The 20,331-nt window shown below is 46.3% G+C and overlaps 1 protein-coding gene across 1 annotated transcript in view; it reads left to right on the top strand.

The window, feature by feature from the left end:
- selplg (selectin P ligand) overlaps nt 1–19,531 on the top strand; it is a 28,659-nt gene extending 9,128 nt beyond the window's left edge. Inside the window, exon 3 of the mRNA XM_063034060.1 lies at nt 16,235–19,531. Coding sequence (XP_062890130.1) covers nt 16,253–17,410 — 1,158 coding nt within the window. The 5' untranslated portion in view covers nt 16,235–16,252 and the 3' untranslated portion in view covers nt 17,411–19,531. The remainder of the gene's footprint in view (nt 1–16,234) is intronic.
- The last annotated feature ends 800 nt before the right edge of the window (nt 19,532–20,331 follow it).

The raw sequence follows: 20,331 nt of genomic DNA, 5'->3' as shown, positions 1-20,331 counted from the left end.
TTCGTTCCAGGCTGATCTAGTTTTCCCTCTCAAATTCATTCTCCTTCTTTTCTCGTTGTATTCTTTGATATCCTTACTAATCAAGAACTCTGCTTTAAATATACCCAATGACCTGACCTCCATGGACATCTGTGGCAATAATTTCCACAGATTCACCCCCCTCTGGCTAAAATAAAATTCTCCTCTTCTGTGTTCTAAAGGGACATTCTTTTATCTGGAGGCTGTGGCCTCTGGTCCTGGACTTTCTCACAATTGGAAACATCCTCTCCATGTCCACTCCATCCAGGCCTTTCAATATTCAGTAGATTTCAGTGAGATCCCCTCATTCTTCTAAACTCCAGTGAGTACAGGCCTAGAGCCATCGAAAGATCCTTATACAGTGTGCTAACTTTCTTCATTCTCGGCATCACTCTTGTGAACCTCCTCTGGGCCCTCTCCAATGTCAGCACGTCTTTCTTTTTTTAGATAAGGGACCCAGAACTGCTCACAGTACTGCAAGTGTGGTCTGACCGAAGTTGTATAAAGCCTTGGCATTACATCTTCGGTCTTATATCCTGGTCCTCTCAAAATGGATTGGATTTGCCTTCCTTACTATGGACTCAAGCTGCAAGCTCTTTAGCCGGAGAGTGGTGAATCTGTGGAATTCGTTGCCACAGGCAGCTGTGGAGGCCAAGTCATTGGGTATATTTAAGGCAGACATTGATAGATTCTTGATTAGTCAGGGTATGAAGGCAGAAGATTGAGGCTGAGAGGGAAATGGATCAGCCATGATGAAAATGGTGAAGCAGACTCGATGGGCCAAATGGCCTAATTCTGCTCCTACATCTTATGTTCTTGTGGTCTTAACCTTTAAGGGATCCTGCATGAGGACTCCTAAGTCGAGTGCACTTGACGGAAGGATTTACCAAGCAAGACTCTTTGGGTTCGTGGATGAAGAGAAGAGGTGAAAGAACGAGTTGTTGTTGCATGTGAAAGTGTCAAGAGAAAGGTAGTGGTTGATGGGGAGAGAAAAGCAATGCAGAAAGGTTCAGGGAAGAGAATGTGGTCGCTAGTGCTGGAACCCTGTTGGAGCTGGCAAAGGATGTGCAGGGTGGTGGGGTGGAAAATGAGGACAAGGGCAGTTCCATTCCTGTTCTCTCCAAGAAGAGCGAGGTTGAGATCCTAGAAGTGAGAAATATTTGAGATGTAGTCTGCAGTTCAAGAAGGAAGGAAAACATTTCAGAGGTGACAATATAGCAAGTTTCATTGGTGGAACAAAAAGTGACAGATGGCGGAACTGGGAGAAGGGAATAGGACACTTAGTGTTTGCAGGGTGTGAGGAAGTGAATTCAAAACAGCCGTGGGAGTCTGTGGGTTGTGATGGATGCCTACGGCTAGCATGGTCCCTGAATGGTGAGGGAGTGATCCAGAAAGGGAAGAAAGATTCAGAGACTGACCATATGAGGGCGGGAGCAGGGCAGAGAAAGGCAGCAAAAATGACAAGTTTTTTGAGTTTTGTATGTGTGAAGGAAGCTGCACTAATGCAGCCATTGATCTACTGTTGAGGAAGTGGGCCCAAATAGGACTGAAGCAAAAACCATTGCAAGTGTGTCATAATAAGGCAGGTGTTGCCTGGGCCTGTGAGAGTGCCCGGAGAGACGCTTCTTATCCGGAGAAAGTGAATTGGAATTGACTTATTATTATCCCGTGTACCAAGGTACAGTGAAAATCTTGTCTTGTGTACGGTTCATACAGATCAGATCATTGCACAGTGCATTGAGGAGGAACAAGGTAAAACAATAACAATGCAGAATAAAGTGAAACCACTGCAGAGAAAGTGCAGTGTAGGCAGACAAAAAGGTCATTGTACTATGAGTTATTCGGTAGCTTTATAACAGCAGCGTAGAAGCTTGCCTTGAGGCTGGTGGTACGTGCTTTCAGGCTTTTGTGTCTTCTGTCCGATGGGAGAGGGGAGAGGAGGGAATGTCTGGGATTGGTGGGGCCTTTAATAACACTGGCTGCTTTACTGAGGCAGCAAGAAGTAGAAGTTGTTTACGGTGAGGACAGGTTCCTCAAGGTTACATCACAACCTGGTAGGGAAACACCAGTCCAGGTCCATGACCAGAAGAGGTTGACGTAACCCATGCACCACGGGCAAAGCCCTCCCCACCACTGATGGAGCACTGTCGCAGGAAAGCAGCATCCCCCATCATCCAGGCCGTGCATTCTTCTCACCACCGCCATTGGCAGGAGGTACAGAAGCCATAGGTCCCTCACGGCAAGTTCAGGAACTGTTATTACCCTACAACCCACAGGCTCCTGAACCAGAATGGATAACTTCATTCACTGCTACTCTGAACCTACAAACTACAGACTCACTTTGTAGTCTTTGATCTTTATTTAGTTATTGATTGATCAATTCACTGAGATACAGCGTGGAATAGGCCCTCTCTGGCCCATTGAGCCGTGCTAAACCAGAGCACCCACAGGGTCAGGGGAAGAACGTACAGGCAGCAGGTGGGAATCGAACCTGGGTCGCCTGTATGCTAACCACTGCACTTCTGTGCCCGACGTTAACTTTGAACTTTGAAGTTCAAGGTGAATCAGTGTGTTACTGGAGGGCTCCAGACCTTCCTGATGTGGGCTGTGGGACTGGAGAGACTGTATGTGTCAGATGAAGATGAACTGATTGTAAGCAAGAAACTGGACACTGGAAGTAGTGGAGGTCACCAGCGATGTCATGGATTGGACAGATAGAGGCAAGAGGCAAAACTAAAGAAAATTGGCCTGTCCCCTAAAACCCTCATTAATTTTTATAGAAAGCATTCTTCTAGGGTGCATCACAACCTGGTATGTCCTGTCCGAGACTGAAAGAAGCTGCAGAAGATCGTGAACACGGTGCAGCACATCACACAAACCAATCTTCCGTCCGTGGACTCACTTTACACCACACGCTGTCGGAGCAGTGCTGCCAGGATAATCAAGGACACGACCCACCCAGCCAACACACTTTTCATCCCTCTTCCCTCCGGGAGAAGGCTCAGGAGCTTGAAGACTCGTACGGCCAGATTTGGGAACAGCTTCTTTCCAACTGTGATAAGACTGCTGAATGGATCCTGAACCAGATCTGACCCATACCTTCCAAATATCCGGACCCGCCTCTCGGTTTTTTTGCACTACCTTACTTTCCATTTTTCTATTTTCTATTTATGATTTATAATTTAAATTTTTAATATTTACTATCGATTTGTAATCCAGGGAGCGGGAAGCGCAGAATCAAATATCACTGTGATGATTGTACGTTCTAGTATCAATTGTTTGGCGACAAAGTTCAGAAGAGTTAGGTTTGATGCAGCAAGCCGAACGATGGGTCTGTGCACACGTTACTGTGTGTGAACCTTGCACAAAATGTAAAAACCGGGAATGCCACAAGGTTTGAAACTGTGCAGGGGGGGGGTCTTCCAGGAAAATGAGGTCTGTGACTGTATAAGAGGCAATGGCCTGTCGTTCGATGGTGGGGTCATGATGAAAAGGGAAACATTAAGACTGGTCTGAGGAAAGTAGCACAGTGGTTTGCACCATGTTTTACAGCACCAGCGACACAGGTTCAGTTCCTGCTGCCGCCTTTTGTACGTTCTCCCCGTGACCGCGTGGGTTTCCTCCAGGTGCTCCGGTTTCCTCCCACAGTCCAAAGGCGGACCGGTTGGTAGGTTAATTGGTCGTTGTAAATTATCCCGTGCTTAGGCTGGGGTTAAATCGGGGGATGCTGGGTGTCGCGGCTGAAAGGGCTGGAAGGGCTGGAAGGGCCTACTTCACGCTGTATCCCAATAAGTAAACAAACAAACAAACAAAGTGACATTTGCTGTCCGTGAGGCAGAACACAACAGCAGCAGCCTTGTCGACAGGCTCAACGACGATATCTTTGTGAGTGAAGTCCAGGAGAAGTGAGTGAGGAGAATGGAAAAGTCGAGGCAATCAATGTGCTGTTGGATAATGGTAAGGATTGGGGGGGGGGGTCAGAGGTCAGAGGTCAAAGGGAGGGGTCCTAGTGATTTGGAAAATCTGGAGACAGGAGAAAATGTCTGTAGACTGGAGTGAGGACACTTGGCCAAAGGAGTAAGCACACTGAGGAGGATATAGACAAAACTGCTCAGGCTCATGTCAGACTTGGATTCCATTGAGATGGGGACCCAGGGCCAAAGCTGAAGTCTAAATTTTGTGGTCAAGACCTTCAAACGTGCAAACTTTGTTCCACAGAGTAGTATTGGGATAGATGATCACTGTCCCCTAATCCAACAGAGCTCCCAGCTTCACCCTGTTAAAGGTATTTGTGCATTATGCTGTTTCCTGTCTCCTCAGAACCAAGGAAGACATAACTTTCGTCTCCGATTGGGGCAAACTACATAGTGGATAATTTTGCTCTTTATCTCTTCCAACTGTCACCCCTCAGGTTCTTACTTCAACCACCTCCCCTCTCCCCACCCACCTACCTTTACCCTCACCTGTGTTTTACCCATCACCCACCCCCTTGTGGAGGTCAAGTCCTTGGGTATATCTAAAGTGGAGGTTGATAGATTCTTGATTAGTCAGGGCATCAAAAAGGTTACAAGGAGAAGGCAGACCCTAAGATATAGGAGCAGAATTAGGCCATTTGGCCCATCGAGTCTGCTCTGCCATTTCATCATGTCTGATCCATTTCTCTCTCAGCCCCAATCTCCTGCCTTCTCCCCGTATCCGCTCATGCTCTGACCAATCAAGGGTCTATCAACCTCTACCTTAACGACACCCAATGACTTAACCTCCACATCTGCCTGTGGCAATGAATTCCACAGATTCACCACTCTCTGGCTAAAGAAACCCCTCCTCATGTCCATTCTAAGCGGACGTCCCTCTGCCCTCTGGTTTTAGGCTCCCCCACCATAGGAAGCATCCTCTCCACATCCACTCTAATGTGGCCTTTCACCATTCAATAGGCTTCAATGAGATCCCTCCTCATTCTTCTGAACTCCAGTGAGTAGAGGCCCAGGGCCATCAAACACTCGTATGATAAGCTGGAATAATTTTCTTCAACCTCCTTTGAACCTCCTCCAATGTCAGCACATCCTTTTTTGGATAAGGGACCAAAAACTGCTTACAATACTCACAAGTGAGGCCTCACCATGCCTTATAAAAGCAGGAGAATGGGTTGAGAGGGATATAAATCAGCCATAATAAAATGGTGGAGCTGACTCAATGGGCTGAATGGCCTGATTTTGCTCCTGTGTCTTATGGTCTGAGGCCGATTTCTGACAAAATTAGATGAAGGCAGTGTTAGAGAGTGTACAGGAGCCAAAATCCTCCAGCTGATATTTACCACAATCCATGCACACACTTCCACTGAACCTGAAGGAGAAGTGGAGGCAACCTGTGAAATTAACTTGACCAAATAACCTCTACAAACACTGAGCTTGTGACTAAATCGTTCCTGTCGTCATTATGTGCAAGAGTCAAACCGCACAAGAGAACTCTCAGCTCATCAAATCTCCAGTTGGGTCTTCGACTGAATTCTTCAATTGAAGAGCTTTTCCACCTTTTTGATGTTCAAAAAGCTGCACAATTAAAACAGAGAACGCTGGAAATACACAATGGGTCAGGCAGTGACTGTGGAGTGAGAGACAGTCACCAGGTCAGGCAGTGTCTGTGGAGTGAGAGACAGCGTCACCAGGTCAGGCAGTGACTGTGGAGTGAGAAACAGTCACCAGGTCAGGCAGTGTCTGTGGAGTGAGAAACAGTCACCAGGTCAGGCAGTGTCTGTGGAGTGAGAAACAGTCACCAGGTCAGGCAGTGTCTGTGGAGTGAGAGACAGCGTCACCAGGTCAGGCAGTGTCTGTGGAGTGAGAAACAGTCACCAGGTCAGACAGTGTCTGTGGAGTGAGAAACAGGGTCACCAGGTCAGGCAGTGACTGTGGAGTGAGAAACAGTCACCAGGTCAGGCAGTGTCTGTGGAGTGAGAAACAGGGTCACCAGGTCAGGCAGTGACTGTGGAGTGAGAGACAGCGTCAGTGGGTCAGGCAGTGTCTGTGGAGTGAGAAACAGGGTCACCAGGTCAGGCAGTGACTGTGGAGTGAGAAACAGTCACCAGGTCAGGCAGTGTCTGTGGAGTGAGAAACAGGGTCACCAGGTCAGGCAGTGACTGTGGAGTGAGAGACAGCGTCAGTGGGTCAGGCAGTGTCTGTGGAGTGAGAAACAGGGTCACCAGGTCAGGCAGTGACTGTGGAGTGAGAAACAGTCACCAGGTCAGGCAGTGACTGTGGAGTGAGAAACAGGGTCACCAGGTCAGACAGTGTCTGTGGAGTGAGAAACAGTCACCAGGTCAGGCAGTGACTGTGGAGTGAGAGACAGCGTCACCAGGTCAGGCAGTGACTGTGGAGTGAGAGACAGCGTCAGTGGGTCAGGCAGTGTCTGTGGAGTGAGAAACAGGGTCACCAGGTCAGGCAGTGACTGTGGAGTGAGAAACAGGGTCACCAGGTCAGGCAGTGACTGTGGAGTGAGAGACAGCGTCAGTGGGTCAGGCAGTGTCTGTGGAGTGAGAAACAGGGTCACCAGGTCAGGCAGTGACTGTGGAGTGAGAAACAGTCACCAGGTCAGACAGTGTCTGTGGAGTGAGAAACAGTCACCAGGTCAGGCAGTGTCTGTGGAGTGAGAAACAGGGTCACCAGGTCAGGCAGTGACTGTGGAGTGAGAGACAGTCACCAGGTCAGGCAGTGTCTGTGGAGTGAGAAACAGGGTCAGGCAGTATCTGTGGAGTAAGAGACAGGGTCACCAGGTCAGGCACTGTCTGTGGAGTGAGAAACAGTCACCAGGTCAGGCAGTGTCTGTGGAGTGAGAAACAGGGTCAGTGGGTCAGGCAGTGTCTGTGGAGTGAGAGACAGGGTCACCAGGTCAGTCACTGTCTGTGGAGTGAGAAACAGGGTCACCAGGTCAGGCAGTGACTGTGGAGTGAGAAACAGGGTCACCAGGTCAGGCCGTGTCTGTGGAGTGAGAGACAGTCACCAGGTCAGGCAGTGTCTGTGGAGTGAGAAACAGGGTCAGTGGGTCAGGCAGTGTCTGTGGAGTGAGAAACAGTCACCAGGTCAGGCAGTGTCTGTGGAGTGAGAAACAGTCACCAGGTCAGGCAGTGTCTGTGGAGTGAGAAACAGTCACCAGGTCAGGCAGTGTCTGTGGGGTGAGAAACAGGGTCACCAGGTCAGGCCGTGTCTGTGGAGTGAGAAACAGGGTCACCAGGTCAGGCAGTGTCTGTGGAGTGAGAAACCGGGTCAGTGGGTCAGGCAGTGTCTGTGGAGTGAGAAACAGGACAGAACTAGGACTGCTGTCTGACCTGCTGGATGTTTCAGGTAATTTCTGCTCACTATTGTATACGAGAGCTGTTGAAGCATCCTCTCGATGATGTATAACATCAACTCGAGCTCTGCAGATGCCGGAAACCCAGAGCAACACAAACAAAATGCTGGAGGAACTCAGCAGGCCAGGCAGCATCTGTGGAAGGGAATAAACAGTTGGCGTTTCAGGCCGGGACACTTCATTGGGACCGATGTTTGTGTTACTGTCAATGATTGTCTCCTAGTGAGGCCGGACCAAAGGCATCCTCTCCGTCTGGAACTTTCTCTCAGGTAGCGCCAGTAGCCGGGATATCATCCGTTGGATACAGTTACCGTTAACCATGAAGGCTGATGTAGCCTTAAAGAAAGCCTCAACAATTTGGTTTTAATGGCAAATAGAGACTTAGATCCGCCGTCATTATCAGCTTCGTGAGATCTGTGTTATCATGAGAGTAGTACGTGTCCCATTGCACAAACTCTTGCGCAAGCAATGAAATGCAATGCAACGTTACAAAAACATTGCTGGTGTATTAGTGGTGAATAAAACTCTACTTAAACCAGCTGGTTCTGAACATCTTCCATTGATCTGAATAGAGTGCACAGAACAGAGGTATATAAAATTATGCTGGGTATAGATAGAGTGAATGCAAGCAGGCTTTTTCCACTGAGGCAAGGGGAGAAAAAAACCAGAGGACATGGGTTAAGGGTGAAGGGGGAAAAGTTTAAAGGGAACATTAGGGGGGGCTTCTTCACACAGAGTGGTGGGAGTGTGGAATGAGCTGCCAGATGAAGTGGTAAATGTGGGCTCACTTTTAACATTTGAGAAAGACTTGGACAGGGACATGGATGAGAGGTGTATGGAGGGATATGGTCCAGGTGCAGGTCAGTGGGACTAGGCAGAAAAATGGTTCGGTACAGCCAAGAAGGGCCAACAGGCGTGTTTCTGTGCTATGGTTCTATGGTTCTAACAGCCATTCCGGCAAATAAGGCACAGTGGGTACATTTGGACTGTGGGTCCGGGTGAGGCAACACTTCGCCTGTGAAATCTGTCGGGGTCACCTGTTGTGTCTGGCGCTCACCACGTGGTCTCCTCTGCGTTGATGAGACCCATTGGAAATTGGGCGACCGCTTCATCAAGCACCTCCAGTCCATCCGCCAAAAGTGGAACTTCCTAGTGGACAAACATTTTAATCCCCATTCCCATTCCCGTTCCGACATGTCGGTCTATGGCCTCCTCTTGTGCCAAGGTGAGGCCACCCTCAGGGTGGAGGAGCAACAGCTTATATTCCGTCTGGGTAGCCTCCAACCTGATGATATGAACATCATTTTTTCCTTCAGGAATAAAAATACCCTCCCCCTTCCCTCTTCTTCTATTCCTCATTCTGTCCTCTTCCCTCTCCTCACCTGCTTATCACCTCCCTCTGGGTCCCTTCCTCCTTCCCTTTCTCCTGTGGTCCACTCTCCTTCCCTATCAGATTCCTTCCTCTCCAGCCCTTCACCTTTCCCACCCACCTGGCTTCACCCATCACCTTCCAGCTAGCCTCCTTCCCCTCCCTCCCACCTTTTCATTCTGATGTCTTCTCCCTTCCTCTCCAGTCCTGATGAAGGGTCTTTGCCCGAAATGCTGGCTGTTTATTTATTTCCATGGATGCTGCCTGACCTGCTGAGTTCCTCCAGCATTTTGTGTGTGTTGCTTTTGACTGATCTAGAGGTCACAGGTCACTGAGCAATTGGACAGGTAATCTAGAGGCTGTGGCTAGTGATTTGGAATCCTAGCGCAGCAGAAGGGAATTTTAAAATTCAGTTAACTAAATAACGTGGAGTAAGAAACTAGTACTGGTAACTGTGTCCGTGAAATTTTAGCTTTTTCCTCATGGTTATTAGATCTTGAATGGGCCTCCCATACACTAAAAGGTGAAATTTTGAACATTTTTTCTGCCAATCTACCTTGTCATTATGACCTTTGCACTTTGCCTGCCTACCTGCATTGCTCCTTCTCAGTAACTGTGATATACTTTTCTCCCCAAATGTTGCTTCCGATGAAGACAAAACCAATCGAGGCAGGTACCCGGGTCCAGCAGCACATTGGATTTTTCTGGCTGCTTTCGAACGAGGAGCAAGAGATGGCCACAGTAGATGGTTGTCAGGGTAACAGAACAGTAGTGGATACGGCCTAGTCCATCATAGATAAAGCCCTCCCCATCACTGAGCACATCTACATGAAATGCCGTCACAGGAAAGTGGCATCCATCAACAGGAATCCCCACCAAGCAGGACATGCTCTCTTCCCACTATTGAGAAGAAGGTATAGGAGCCTCAAGACTCACACCATCAAGTCCAGGAACAGTTATTATTTTTTTTTATTTAGGCCCTTCCAGCCCTAATGCTAACCTCAATCACGGTACAATTTACAATGACCAATCAACCAGTATGACTTTGGATTGTAGGAGGAAATTGGAGCATGTGGAGGAAACCCACACGATCACAGGGAGAAGATCCAAACTCCTCACTGATGGTGGCGGGAATTGAACTCTTGTTGTTGGTACTGTAAACCATTGTGCTAACCACTACACTAATGTGCTACCCCTCTTGAACCAAAGGAGAGAACTTCACTCAACCTCACTTGCCCCATTATTGAACAGTTGAAATGTTCCCCCAATCCATGGACTCCCTTTCGATGACTCTTCCTCCCGTCTGCTCAATATTTATTGTTCCTTCTTTTTGTATTTGCACAGTTGGTTGTCTTCTGCACTCTGGTTGAATGACCAAGTTGGGTGGTCTTCTAGTGATTCTGTTATGGATATTATCCCAGAGATTTATTGAGTAATACTCAAGAAAGTGAACCTCGGGGTTATATGTGGTGACATATATGTACTTAGATAGTAAACTTACTTTGAATTTTGAACTTTAACCATAGCCTGTTCTCCGTATGTACTGCCTCAATGTATTTACATAAGGCCTAATCTATCAGGGTGGTGTGCAAAGACAAGCTTTTGACAGTATCTCGGTAAATAATAAACCAATTTCAATACCAATACTCACCTTGCTGGCCCAGAGAGAAACGAGTCTGTCACCCTCACATACTGTGATAGAGTTTGGCATTGACTAGATGGGCTGAAGGGCCTGTTTCTGTGCTGTAGTCCCTATGACTCCTAACTCGAGTTCTCCAAACCCTTTCCAGTGTAGTTGCCTGCGGGGGGCGGCAGGAGTTGGGGGATACTCAGTTCAGGGGCAATTCGGAACATACCGTATAGGCAGTGACACCCACAACCTGTAAAAGACGAGGGGAACGGCAAACAAAGGACACTTGTTGGAAGACTCAAAGGTCAAAGTGGGATTGTCAAATGTTAGTCATCGCTAAAGCTCACCCTGTGAGCACTATTCTGGCTAGAGCCTTGAAATCAATTGATTATAGTAAAGCAAGACTGAGGAACAGAGCTTTGCTGGTCAACAGGCAAATTCTACACCACTGATTCAGTTGACGTGAATTCAAATATCCCATTGCTCCTCAGAGAAGGAGATCTGTTCTCCACCAGTCCAGATTCATAACCAATGCCACAAAGTTAGTTAGTTATTAAATTTACTTGGTATTTTGGCGAGAAGGCAGGTGTATGGGGTCGAGTGTTGCATTGGCCTTCATCAACCGTGGGATTGAGTTTAAGAGCCGAGAGATAATGTTTCAGCTATATAGGACCCTGGTCAGACCCCACTTGGAGTACTGTGCTCAGTTCTGGTCACCTCACTGCAGGAAGGATGTGGAAACTATAGAAATGGTGCAGAGGAGATCTACAAGGATGTTTTCTGGATTGGGGAGCATGCCTTATGAGAATAGGTTGAGTGAACTCGGCCTTTTCTCCTTGGAGCGGCGAAGGATGAGAGGTGACCTGATAGAGGTGTACAAGATGATGAGAGGCATTGATCGTGTGGATAGTCAGAGGCTTTTCCCCAGGGCTGAAAGGGCACAAGAAGGCACAGTTTTAAGGTGCTTGGAAGTAGGCACAGAGGAGATATCAGGGGTAAGGTTTTTACGTAGAGGGTGGTGAGTGCGTGGAATGGGCTGCCGACAACAGTGGTGGAGACAGATACAATAGGGTCTTTTAGGAGACTCCTGGATAGGTAGATGGAGCTTAGATAAATAGAGGGCTATGGGTAACCCCAAGTAATTTCTAAAGTAAGTACATGTTCGGCACAGCATTGTGGGCCGAAGGGCCTGTATTGTGCTGTAGGTTTTCTATATTTATATGTTTCTAATAGATGTGTACCCTGGCTCCAAATTACAGTGTTTTGATTCAGTGGAATACATTTCTGATACTTACTGACCAGGGCTAAACTTCTAGATACTAGTCTGTAAAGATAGGGCATCAGAATGGTGGTGGTTAACGTGAACGGCAATAACATTCTGGCACAAAATTTCAGGGTAAACTATCATACTGTTAATATCTGTATTTTGGTCAAATGATATCTGATTCACTCAGGCAGATTATCATAACAAGCACGGGGATGTGGCAAGCAGGTACTCTGTTATGAAAACAAACTCACTAACACTTCCTAAAAAACCAATTGCAAATAACAAGGAGTTGTTTGATTGCTTTGGGCATCACAGATAATTCCCCTGGGCAATTGGGTGATGAAGCTTACAACAGGATTAATTTGGCATCGCTTGAAATATTTCATGTCAAGGTGGCACGATAGCGTAGTAGTTAGCACAACGCTTTACAGTACAGGTGACCCAGGTTCAATTCCCACCACTGTCTGTAAGGAGTTTGTACGTTCTCCTCATGACCGTGTGGGTTTCCTCCGGGTGCTCTGGTTTCCTCCCACAGTCCAAAGATGCACTGATTGCTAGGTTAATTTGTCATTGTAAATTGCCCCATAATTAGGCTGGAGTGAAATCAGGGGATTGCAGGGCAGTGGGCCTCGAATTGCTGGCAGGGCCTTCTCTGAGCTGTATCCCAGTGAAAAAGTAAAGGCCACAGTTTAAGAATAAGGGGTAGGCCATTTAGAATGGAGTTGAGGAAAAACTTTTTCACCCAGAGAGTGGTGGATATATGGAATGCTCTGCCCCAGAAGGCTGTGGAGGCCAAGTCTCTGGATGCTTTCGAGAAAGAGATGGATAGAGCTCTTAAAGATAGCGGAATCAAAGGTTATGGGGATAGGGCAGGAACTGGATACTGATTGTGGATGATCAGCCATGATCACAGTGAATGGCGGTGCTGGCTCGAAGGGCCGAATGGCCTACTCCTGCACTTATTGTCTATTGTCCTATTGCAGCAGCTTGTCCATAACCTTTCACATAACCTTTCTTGAATTTCCACCTTAAAGCCCTCATCTTTCCATTGTGTTTAACACCACTTCATCGACCACTTCCTATTCACAACCTCCTCGGAGGTTGTTTCTTTGATTCACCATGTGTCCTAATGAGGTCACTTTCAATCCATTACATCACCGCATCAGAATCACCCTAAAAATTCGCTTTTAAGTCAACCAAGCTGCTTGAAAGTTTTCAAAATAATTATTGCAGTTCTCTTAGAGAAAATATGTGCTGGATGATGAAAGATGGTGAGCATTGTGCTATCTCTTGTGGTTTAGTTGACTAAACAGGAAATCTTGCATCAATGTTCCCTGTAAAAAAAAAATCCCATCTGCTGCAAGTTCATCTTTATACAAAGCAGAGATTATTGTGATCCTCCGTGAATGGAGGAAGGGAAATTCAGGTTCTTGAGTGAACGCATAGCTAATGGAAAGTCATCGATAAACATTGAAGTAAAGAGGGTTTGAGTTTAATATAATGAAAGGTACATTTTAATTGCTGGGTGGCGGGGTGGAGATACGTCTCTACCAAAGGAGGTGTAAGGCACTCCTTCCCTTCACTACTCTGCAGGTCACCTTTAGGCGAGGTGTAGCACCTGCCTAGCCCCCCGATCAGGGTCACGTGAAGCCATGGCAGTAGGTATGAGCAGCTGGTGCATATCACAAGTCCTGGCTATGCGACCACTGACGCCAGGCAGACAATCTCTGAAGAGTATTGATAATGGCTGGAGTCACCCATCTTGTAAAGACACTGCCTAGAAAAAGGCAATGGCAAACCACTTCTGTAAGACAATTTGCCAAGAACAATTATGGTCAATATGAATGAAGGTAATATTTTAATTGAATGACCTACCATTTGAGATTAGAACGAAAAAACCACCAGAGTAATTCTAACTACATTTACCTCTATTAGATCATATAACTATAAGAGGGGGAGCAGAATTAGGCCATCTGGCCCATCAGGTCCGTTCTGGCATTTGATCACGTCTGATTTATTTTCCTTCTCAACCCCATTCTTCTGCCCGTACTAATCAAGAACCTATCAGCCTCCACTTCAACGATAACCCAAAGACTTGGCCTCCGCAGCTCCCTGTGGCAATGACTTCTGCAGATGGACCACGCTCAGACTAAAGGAATTCCTTCTCATCCATTGTTAGATGAAGTGTTTAGTTGATCGGGTGTTTTAATTTCTTATTTCTGACCATTAAGTATTTGAAAGAAGTGGAGCTTTTCTGAGGAACAGTCTTAAACAGCCTTGTTTACTTGCTTCGGCCTAAATAATGATGCCAGCAACAGTAAGAAAAGGCAAATCTACACCAGGGTGCTTGCTAGATCTTTGTATGCAGCTGTTTTCAACACCAACACAATCTGGATCATAATTTAGACCTTATGGAGTTATAGAGATTCCATGCTAAATGAAGGGAAAGAAAAGCAATTTACTTTATTTATGACAAAAGGTAATTTGTAGGTTCTTGGTGTAATTCTTCCAGTATTCAAAGTTGAGTTTATTGTCATATGCACAAGTATGTATACCTCCTGCACCTTATAAAATGGTCACTGAGTGTGTGATAGAGATCTTCTGCTGCTGTAGCCCAGCCACTTCAAGGTTCCATGTGTTGTGCGTTCAGAGATGCTCTTCTGCACACCGTGTGGTTATTTGAATAACTGTCACCTTCCTGTCAGCATTTGTTTTGGAGGTAGTCAAATTACTAAATCTATTACAGACTAATATCAGGCAAGCCAACATTTTGCTGATTTTTCATATTAACTCCAATACATCCAATCATATCTGCAGAAGGCAAAACTCAACTTTGATCAAACAGGTTTAGATGACAGAAACAGATTTACGGGTCTGAACTAGGTCCCTTCCTCTCGCCGAGATATGGCACAAAGATTTGCAAAGCAGCGGTTGTGCTGCACGCACCCCTTTGCACTGACAGTCTTCTTTTCCTTTCTTCTGCTTTGCTACCCTTGGCATTTGACCCTTCACCTTACCAGCACAAGTTAGGTTCCCGTGAACTTGACCACCCAGCAGTCGAGCAACTGCTTTCAGAGTGGTCTGCTCACTGATACCAAGTTGTTCACCAATGGCATTATCGTCCAAGGGAGGGCAACAGAAGGGACACATTCCAATAATTTAATACGTGCCTTAACTTCCCCAGTGGGTTCTTCCCCAGTCACGTTACGTGTGTGGGTTGAAACAGTCTGACCATTCTCCTTTTGCCCACAGAACTGCCGTTCACTGGAAATCTTTTGTTTGTTCTTTCATGGGTTTTTTTGTGCACCATTCTCCGTAAACTCTAGAGACTGTTGAATGTGAAAATCCCAGGAGGTCAGCAGTTCCTGAGAGACTCAAACCACCTCCACTGGCACCAACAATAATTCCACGGTCAAACTCACTCAGATCACATTCCTTCCCCATTCTGATGTTCAGTCTGAAAAGCAACTGAACCTCTTGACCATGCCTGCATGCTTTTTTGCATGGAGTTGCTGCCAGCTGATTGGCTGATTAGATATTTGCATTAACAAGCGGGTGTACAGGTGCCACTGAGAGTATGAACGGGTGGAATGAAAACCTTCCTTACAGCAGCATCACCCAGCATCACAGAAAGAGCATTCAGAATCAGGTTTATGAATGTGTGGTGACATTTGTTAACTTAGCAGCAGCAGTTCAATGCTATGCATAATATAGAAGAAATAAGCAAATAAATGAATCGATTACAGTATATGTATATTGAATAGATTAAACATTGTGCAAAATCAGAAATAACATATATTTAAATAGTGAGATAGTGTCCAAGGGTTCAATGTCCATTTAGGAATCGGATGGCAGAGGGGAAGAAGCTGTTCCTGAATCGCTGAGTGTGTGCCTTCAGGCTCCTGTACCTCCTCCCTGATGGTAGCAATGGGAAGAGGGCATGTACTGGGTGGTGGAGGGCCTTAATGATGGGTGCCGCCTTTCTGAGGCATTGCTCCTTGGAGATGTCCTGGATGCTGGGCAGGCTAGTGCCCGTGATTGAGCTGAGTTCACAACTTTCTGCAGCTTATTTCGATGCTGTGCAGTGTCCCCCCGCCCCCCATATTTAACTTGTTAAGCTCAATTGTCTGATTAAACATTTCAATTACTTTTATCATTGATTAAATATTCAAACACAATCTTAATCATTGGGCCGTAAGTCAAACGTTGAGAAGCGGATTGAAGCACCACATTTGGATTTTCTAGTTTGATACAGTTTCCTGTTCCATGGGGAAAAAGTTGTTAAATAATCACCATTTCTTTAATTTTTAGTCCCAATTTGTGAAACAGTTTTAATGCGTTTGAGTGCAATCGAGACAGTTCTGTGGTAATGTTTTTGAATGTATATTCTGTTTTAGAATCCCAGCAATATTCATGAGGGTTAACCTGTAAAAAGAAGCTTGAGAAGTTTCTTTCTACCAGTACGAACTTGCAGCTGAACATGCCAGACAGTAAAGCACGAGGAATTTGTTGCACACGCCACAAGTTGCAAACAATAACAAACACATGTGCACTAATATTGTAGTTTTGCTGCATCGAGAGGTTTCTAAATATTTGTGGTTTCTTTTAGGAACGGCTTCTTGCAGACATGCAGGCGATGTGGTGCCGTCTTTCTGTGCTCCTTGCCGTTGTGTCCAGCGTGGCTGTAATGGGAGAAAGCACAAGTGCGAAACCAGGTACAACTGAACCAACTTCTGTTGTAACAACTGCTGATGCACTGGGACAAAGCATAGGGAAAATGCCGGACACATCTAGCTCAACTAAACCGATCTCCGTTGCAACAAGTGTCAGTGTGTTGCAGAGCACACGGACAACTTTGCAGACAACTGATTCCACTGAACAAACTTCTGTTGTAACAAGTGCCAAAGCACTGGGACAAACCACAAGTGAAACTCTGGAGGTATCTCATTCAACACAGCCAGCTTCCACTGGAGTGACCCAAAACCCAAGCAGCACAACGAGTTTACCAGCTCCTTTAACTCTGTATCGATCCAGCACAAGCACGCTCACTTCCACAACAGATCCCCGGATTCAAACAGCCCAAGGTGTCAATTCTTCTCAACAACCTACTACTGATGCGATAGGATTGTCTGCCTCTACTGGACTTGAAGAAGGGACCAGTACCAGCCAGGAGCCCACTGTCACTGATAGATCTGAGCAGTGGACGACAGCTGACCCTGCAAGTGTGTCTGAAGTCACATCGTTCTCTACTCCGGTCACCAATATTTCAGAGGGTAATGGGATTCTTGGTCCAGGTGTAAAGGGGAAAACACAATCTCCTCCAACCAGCATGATTACTTCAGCAACAACAACTACTGCTGCCACTTCCAGTAAAGCAAGCGGAAGCAAGGTGACCTCAGCAGTTCCCGTTGTCAATCATCTCACCAAAGTCACCACCAAAAATTACAATAGACTTACAACTGCTCAAGCAACAACCAAGAAAATTAGTCTTGTGACTCAGTGCCTCATAGTCATTGCCATTCTGGCAGGCATCTGTACCATCTTTGTCATCTGTACCATCGTCCTGTGCACCAAGCTCTCCACCCAAAGGCACAACTACAGAGTTAACCAGATGAATGGCACAGAACTGATGTGCATCTCTGCTCTACTGCCTGAAGAAGAAAGAAAGATGAGGAAAAAACTGCGCCCAAAACGGTTAAGAGATTTGAAGGAAACCATGACTGGGCAAAACAGCGACACTGATGACGATGACCTTACCCTCCAGAGCTTTGTGACCGAACACTAGAGCTTCCCATTAACCTGTAGGCGCAGAGACAACCTCCTGGCCCTGAGATAATTATACAGCAACTGGATGAACCAAATATTGAGCTTTGATTAATAACATAGAAGTATCTCTGCAGACTGAGATCTGAAAGGTATCGAGGAGTGATGGTTTTCTCTATATTGTGTTCTTTTGGACTTCCTGATTTACACACTGCTCTTGCAAAGGCTTTTGTTATGAGCAGACCTGACTCAGTTGACATCTGACTACAGAGATCAGGTTGCTACGCAAAACTTACATGCTCTCGACAAATTTTTAAAACATCTTAAGTATAAATATTTTGTTTTAAGTGGACTTGCTTCATTGAGGATAATGATAATTGGAGGCAAAGTTTTGATTATAGATTAAGTCTCAAACATTCCTGAGGTCTTTGTGAAGAAACTTAGCATACTGGAGAGTGAGCTCCTGAAGCACTGATTCGTTTCTTCTGCGGCCTAGCCAGTCCCCCGAGCTGAGGGACCAACTCTCTTGCAGGTGGCATTGCAGCAAAGTGGGATTAACTTAATAAGGTGAAAAATGAAAATCTGCTTAATTCATTTATGAGTCAGAGCTGATAATATTGACCATTGACCACCGATCAGTTTGGTAGACACATTTTTCTTCGCAGACGGGGAAATGAAGGCCTCTGGGGAAGAGGTGAGGCCTGGGGGTGGGGCAGATCAGGCACAGTCATATTGGATGGCAAGGAGAACTTGAAGGACTGAGGGGCCCACTCCTGCTCCTACTTTCTTGGCAGGAAGACCTGCTGAAGGAAGTAGTGAAGTCTCTGCACTTTCTAAGAGAGGGTGACACAGAACTCCAAATCAGTGGGATGCGTTTCGGGTTCAGTACCACGGATAACCTACCTTTCTGGGGTTTGTGAATGTGGTGGAACTGCCGAGCAACGACAGGAACAAAGTGTGGTAAAAACAATCACCTCCTCTGCAACAAACTGGTCACCTTTAAATAAATACCACTCTGCAATCCCACCAATTCTTGCCCCTCAGCGCCGCTGTCTGCCTCACCACATTCGTACTGGGAAAGCAGCCACAAGCATCACTGAGTTGGACAAAGAACTGACAGACACGAAGATCTGAGTGGTCCCCATCCTGTGCCAAAAGATACTGAGGCCTCAATGGATACATTCAAAGTCTGACCTGCTTGTGGATTCTGCAGAAGTTAGCATACTGCCTCATCTTTCAAAGCAGGTCTCTTAGTACTTTTAACAGGGGGCTGGCTAAGACTCAGTGTGGTGCACTGAAGATCACCCCATTCTGAAAGGTGCAAGTAACGTGCAGTCGGGCCTGTGGATGGCCAAGTAGAGGAACCAGCATTTCAGCTGCTCTACGAAGTAGGACTGAATTGAAAAGATGAAATGTGCTTGTTGCAAATTATTAGTAAACTGTCCAGCTCTGGAACTGTGGGCTTCACGAGCATCTCTTAATAAAATAAGACAGCACCAGTCTCTCTCTGAGTTTTGTTTTGATAGAAGTGTTTTTTGTCAGCCATTGTTATATGGGGCAAAATCCCCAAGCATTCTGAACTCTGGTTTTTAGACTAAACCTGAAATTGTGAACTGGGACCAGTTTTGAGTTTCAGATAAACCTTTTATTTTAAGCTTCTCGAAAGGAAATGGGTGTTTCTGGTAAGGCCCCCCCCCCCCAATTGCTCAAACCACCTTGGTGAGAGACAGGGGACCTTCCATTGAGAGTGCACGGTGCTGGGAAGGGTGTCCCGGAATTTGGACCCAGTGATAAAAGATGCCGTGTGACTTGGGGGGGGGGGGGCGGCGACACAGTATCATAACGGTTAGCATAGCGCTCTACCGCACCAGTGATCAGCGTTCGATTCCCACTGCCGTCTCTAAGGAGTTTGTACGTTCTTCCCATGACTGCGTAGGTTACCACCAGTCGCCCTGGTTCTGTCCCACAATCCTAAGAGGTGTGGGTTAGGGTTAGTAAATTGTGGGCATGCTATGTTAGCGCTGGGAGAGTGGAGACATTTGTAGGCTGCCCTCAGAACATCTCGGACTACGTTGGTTGTTGATGCAAAAACAGGGCATCTCTTTGTATGTTTTGAGGTTTGAATGTGTATGTGACAAATAAAGCAAATGATATCTAGAGAAAACCTGGATGATTCCTTGTTCCTGCTGTGGTTGTCCTTTCAATTGATGCAGGTCATGAGTTTGAGATGTTCTGTTGCAGTAATAAAGGTGAGTAACAATGGTACAATTTGTTAAGGTCCTGTAAGACAACCTTGGTTCGCCAGTTCAGACGATGGGAGCTGTACCAGTCCAGCTTATTGCTTTATTTTGGATGGTGCAAACTTTCTGAGTATTGTCCAGTTGGAAAGGCTTTGTGGAGTCAGGAGGTGAGTTATTCACCACCATCTTCTGACCAGCTCCTACAGCCACAATATTAATGTGTCTGGCCCTTCTGAGTCTCTAGTCAATGATGAACCCCAGGATGTTGATGGTGAGGAAATCGATGTTTGAATGTCAAGAACAGAGGGTTAGACTTCTACTGGATATGGTTGTATGGAGTAAGTGTTATTTGCCATAAATCAGCTCATCCAATTCTAAAGGAGCTTCAGAGAAAGGAATAATTACTGATCGTGCTGCAAGAGTTAGTGATATTTCCTGTCTCTCCCCCCAGACTGGAGCTAATTTTGAACAGTGCGAGACTTATCACAATTGTGATGAGCCCTCAGATTGTGATGAGCCCTCAGATTCAGCCATAGTGTTCTGAGAGATCGAACACAGATCACCTCTCCTCTCTTTCCTCTCCCTTTTCACTCCTCTCTCCCCTCTTCCCTTTCTGCTTTCCTCTCTCTCTTCTCTCCTTTCTCCTCTCACACCTCCTGTCTCCTGCCTCTTGCCTCTTTCCTCTCTTCACTCTCCCTTCCCT

This window comes from Mobula hypostoma, chromosome 27 (assembly GCF_963921235.1).
Source record: "Mobula hypostoma chromosome 27, sMobHyp1.1, whole genome shotgun sequence".
NCBI lineage: Eukaryota > Metazoa > Chordata > Chondrichthyes > Myliobatiformes > Myliobatidae > Mobula > Mobula hypostoma.
Note: the sequence above shows the minus strand (reverse complement) of the source record. Positions and strands in the feature narration are given on the sequence as shown.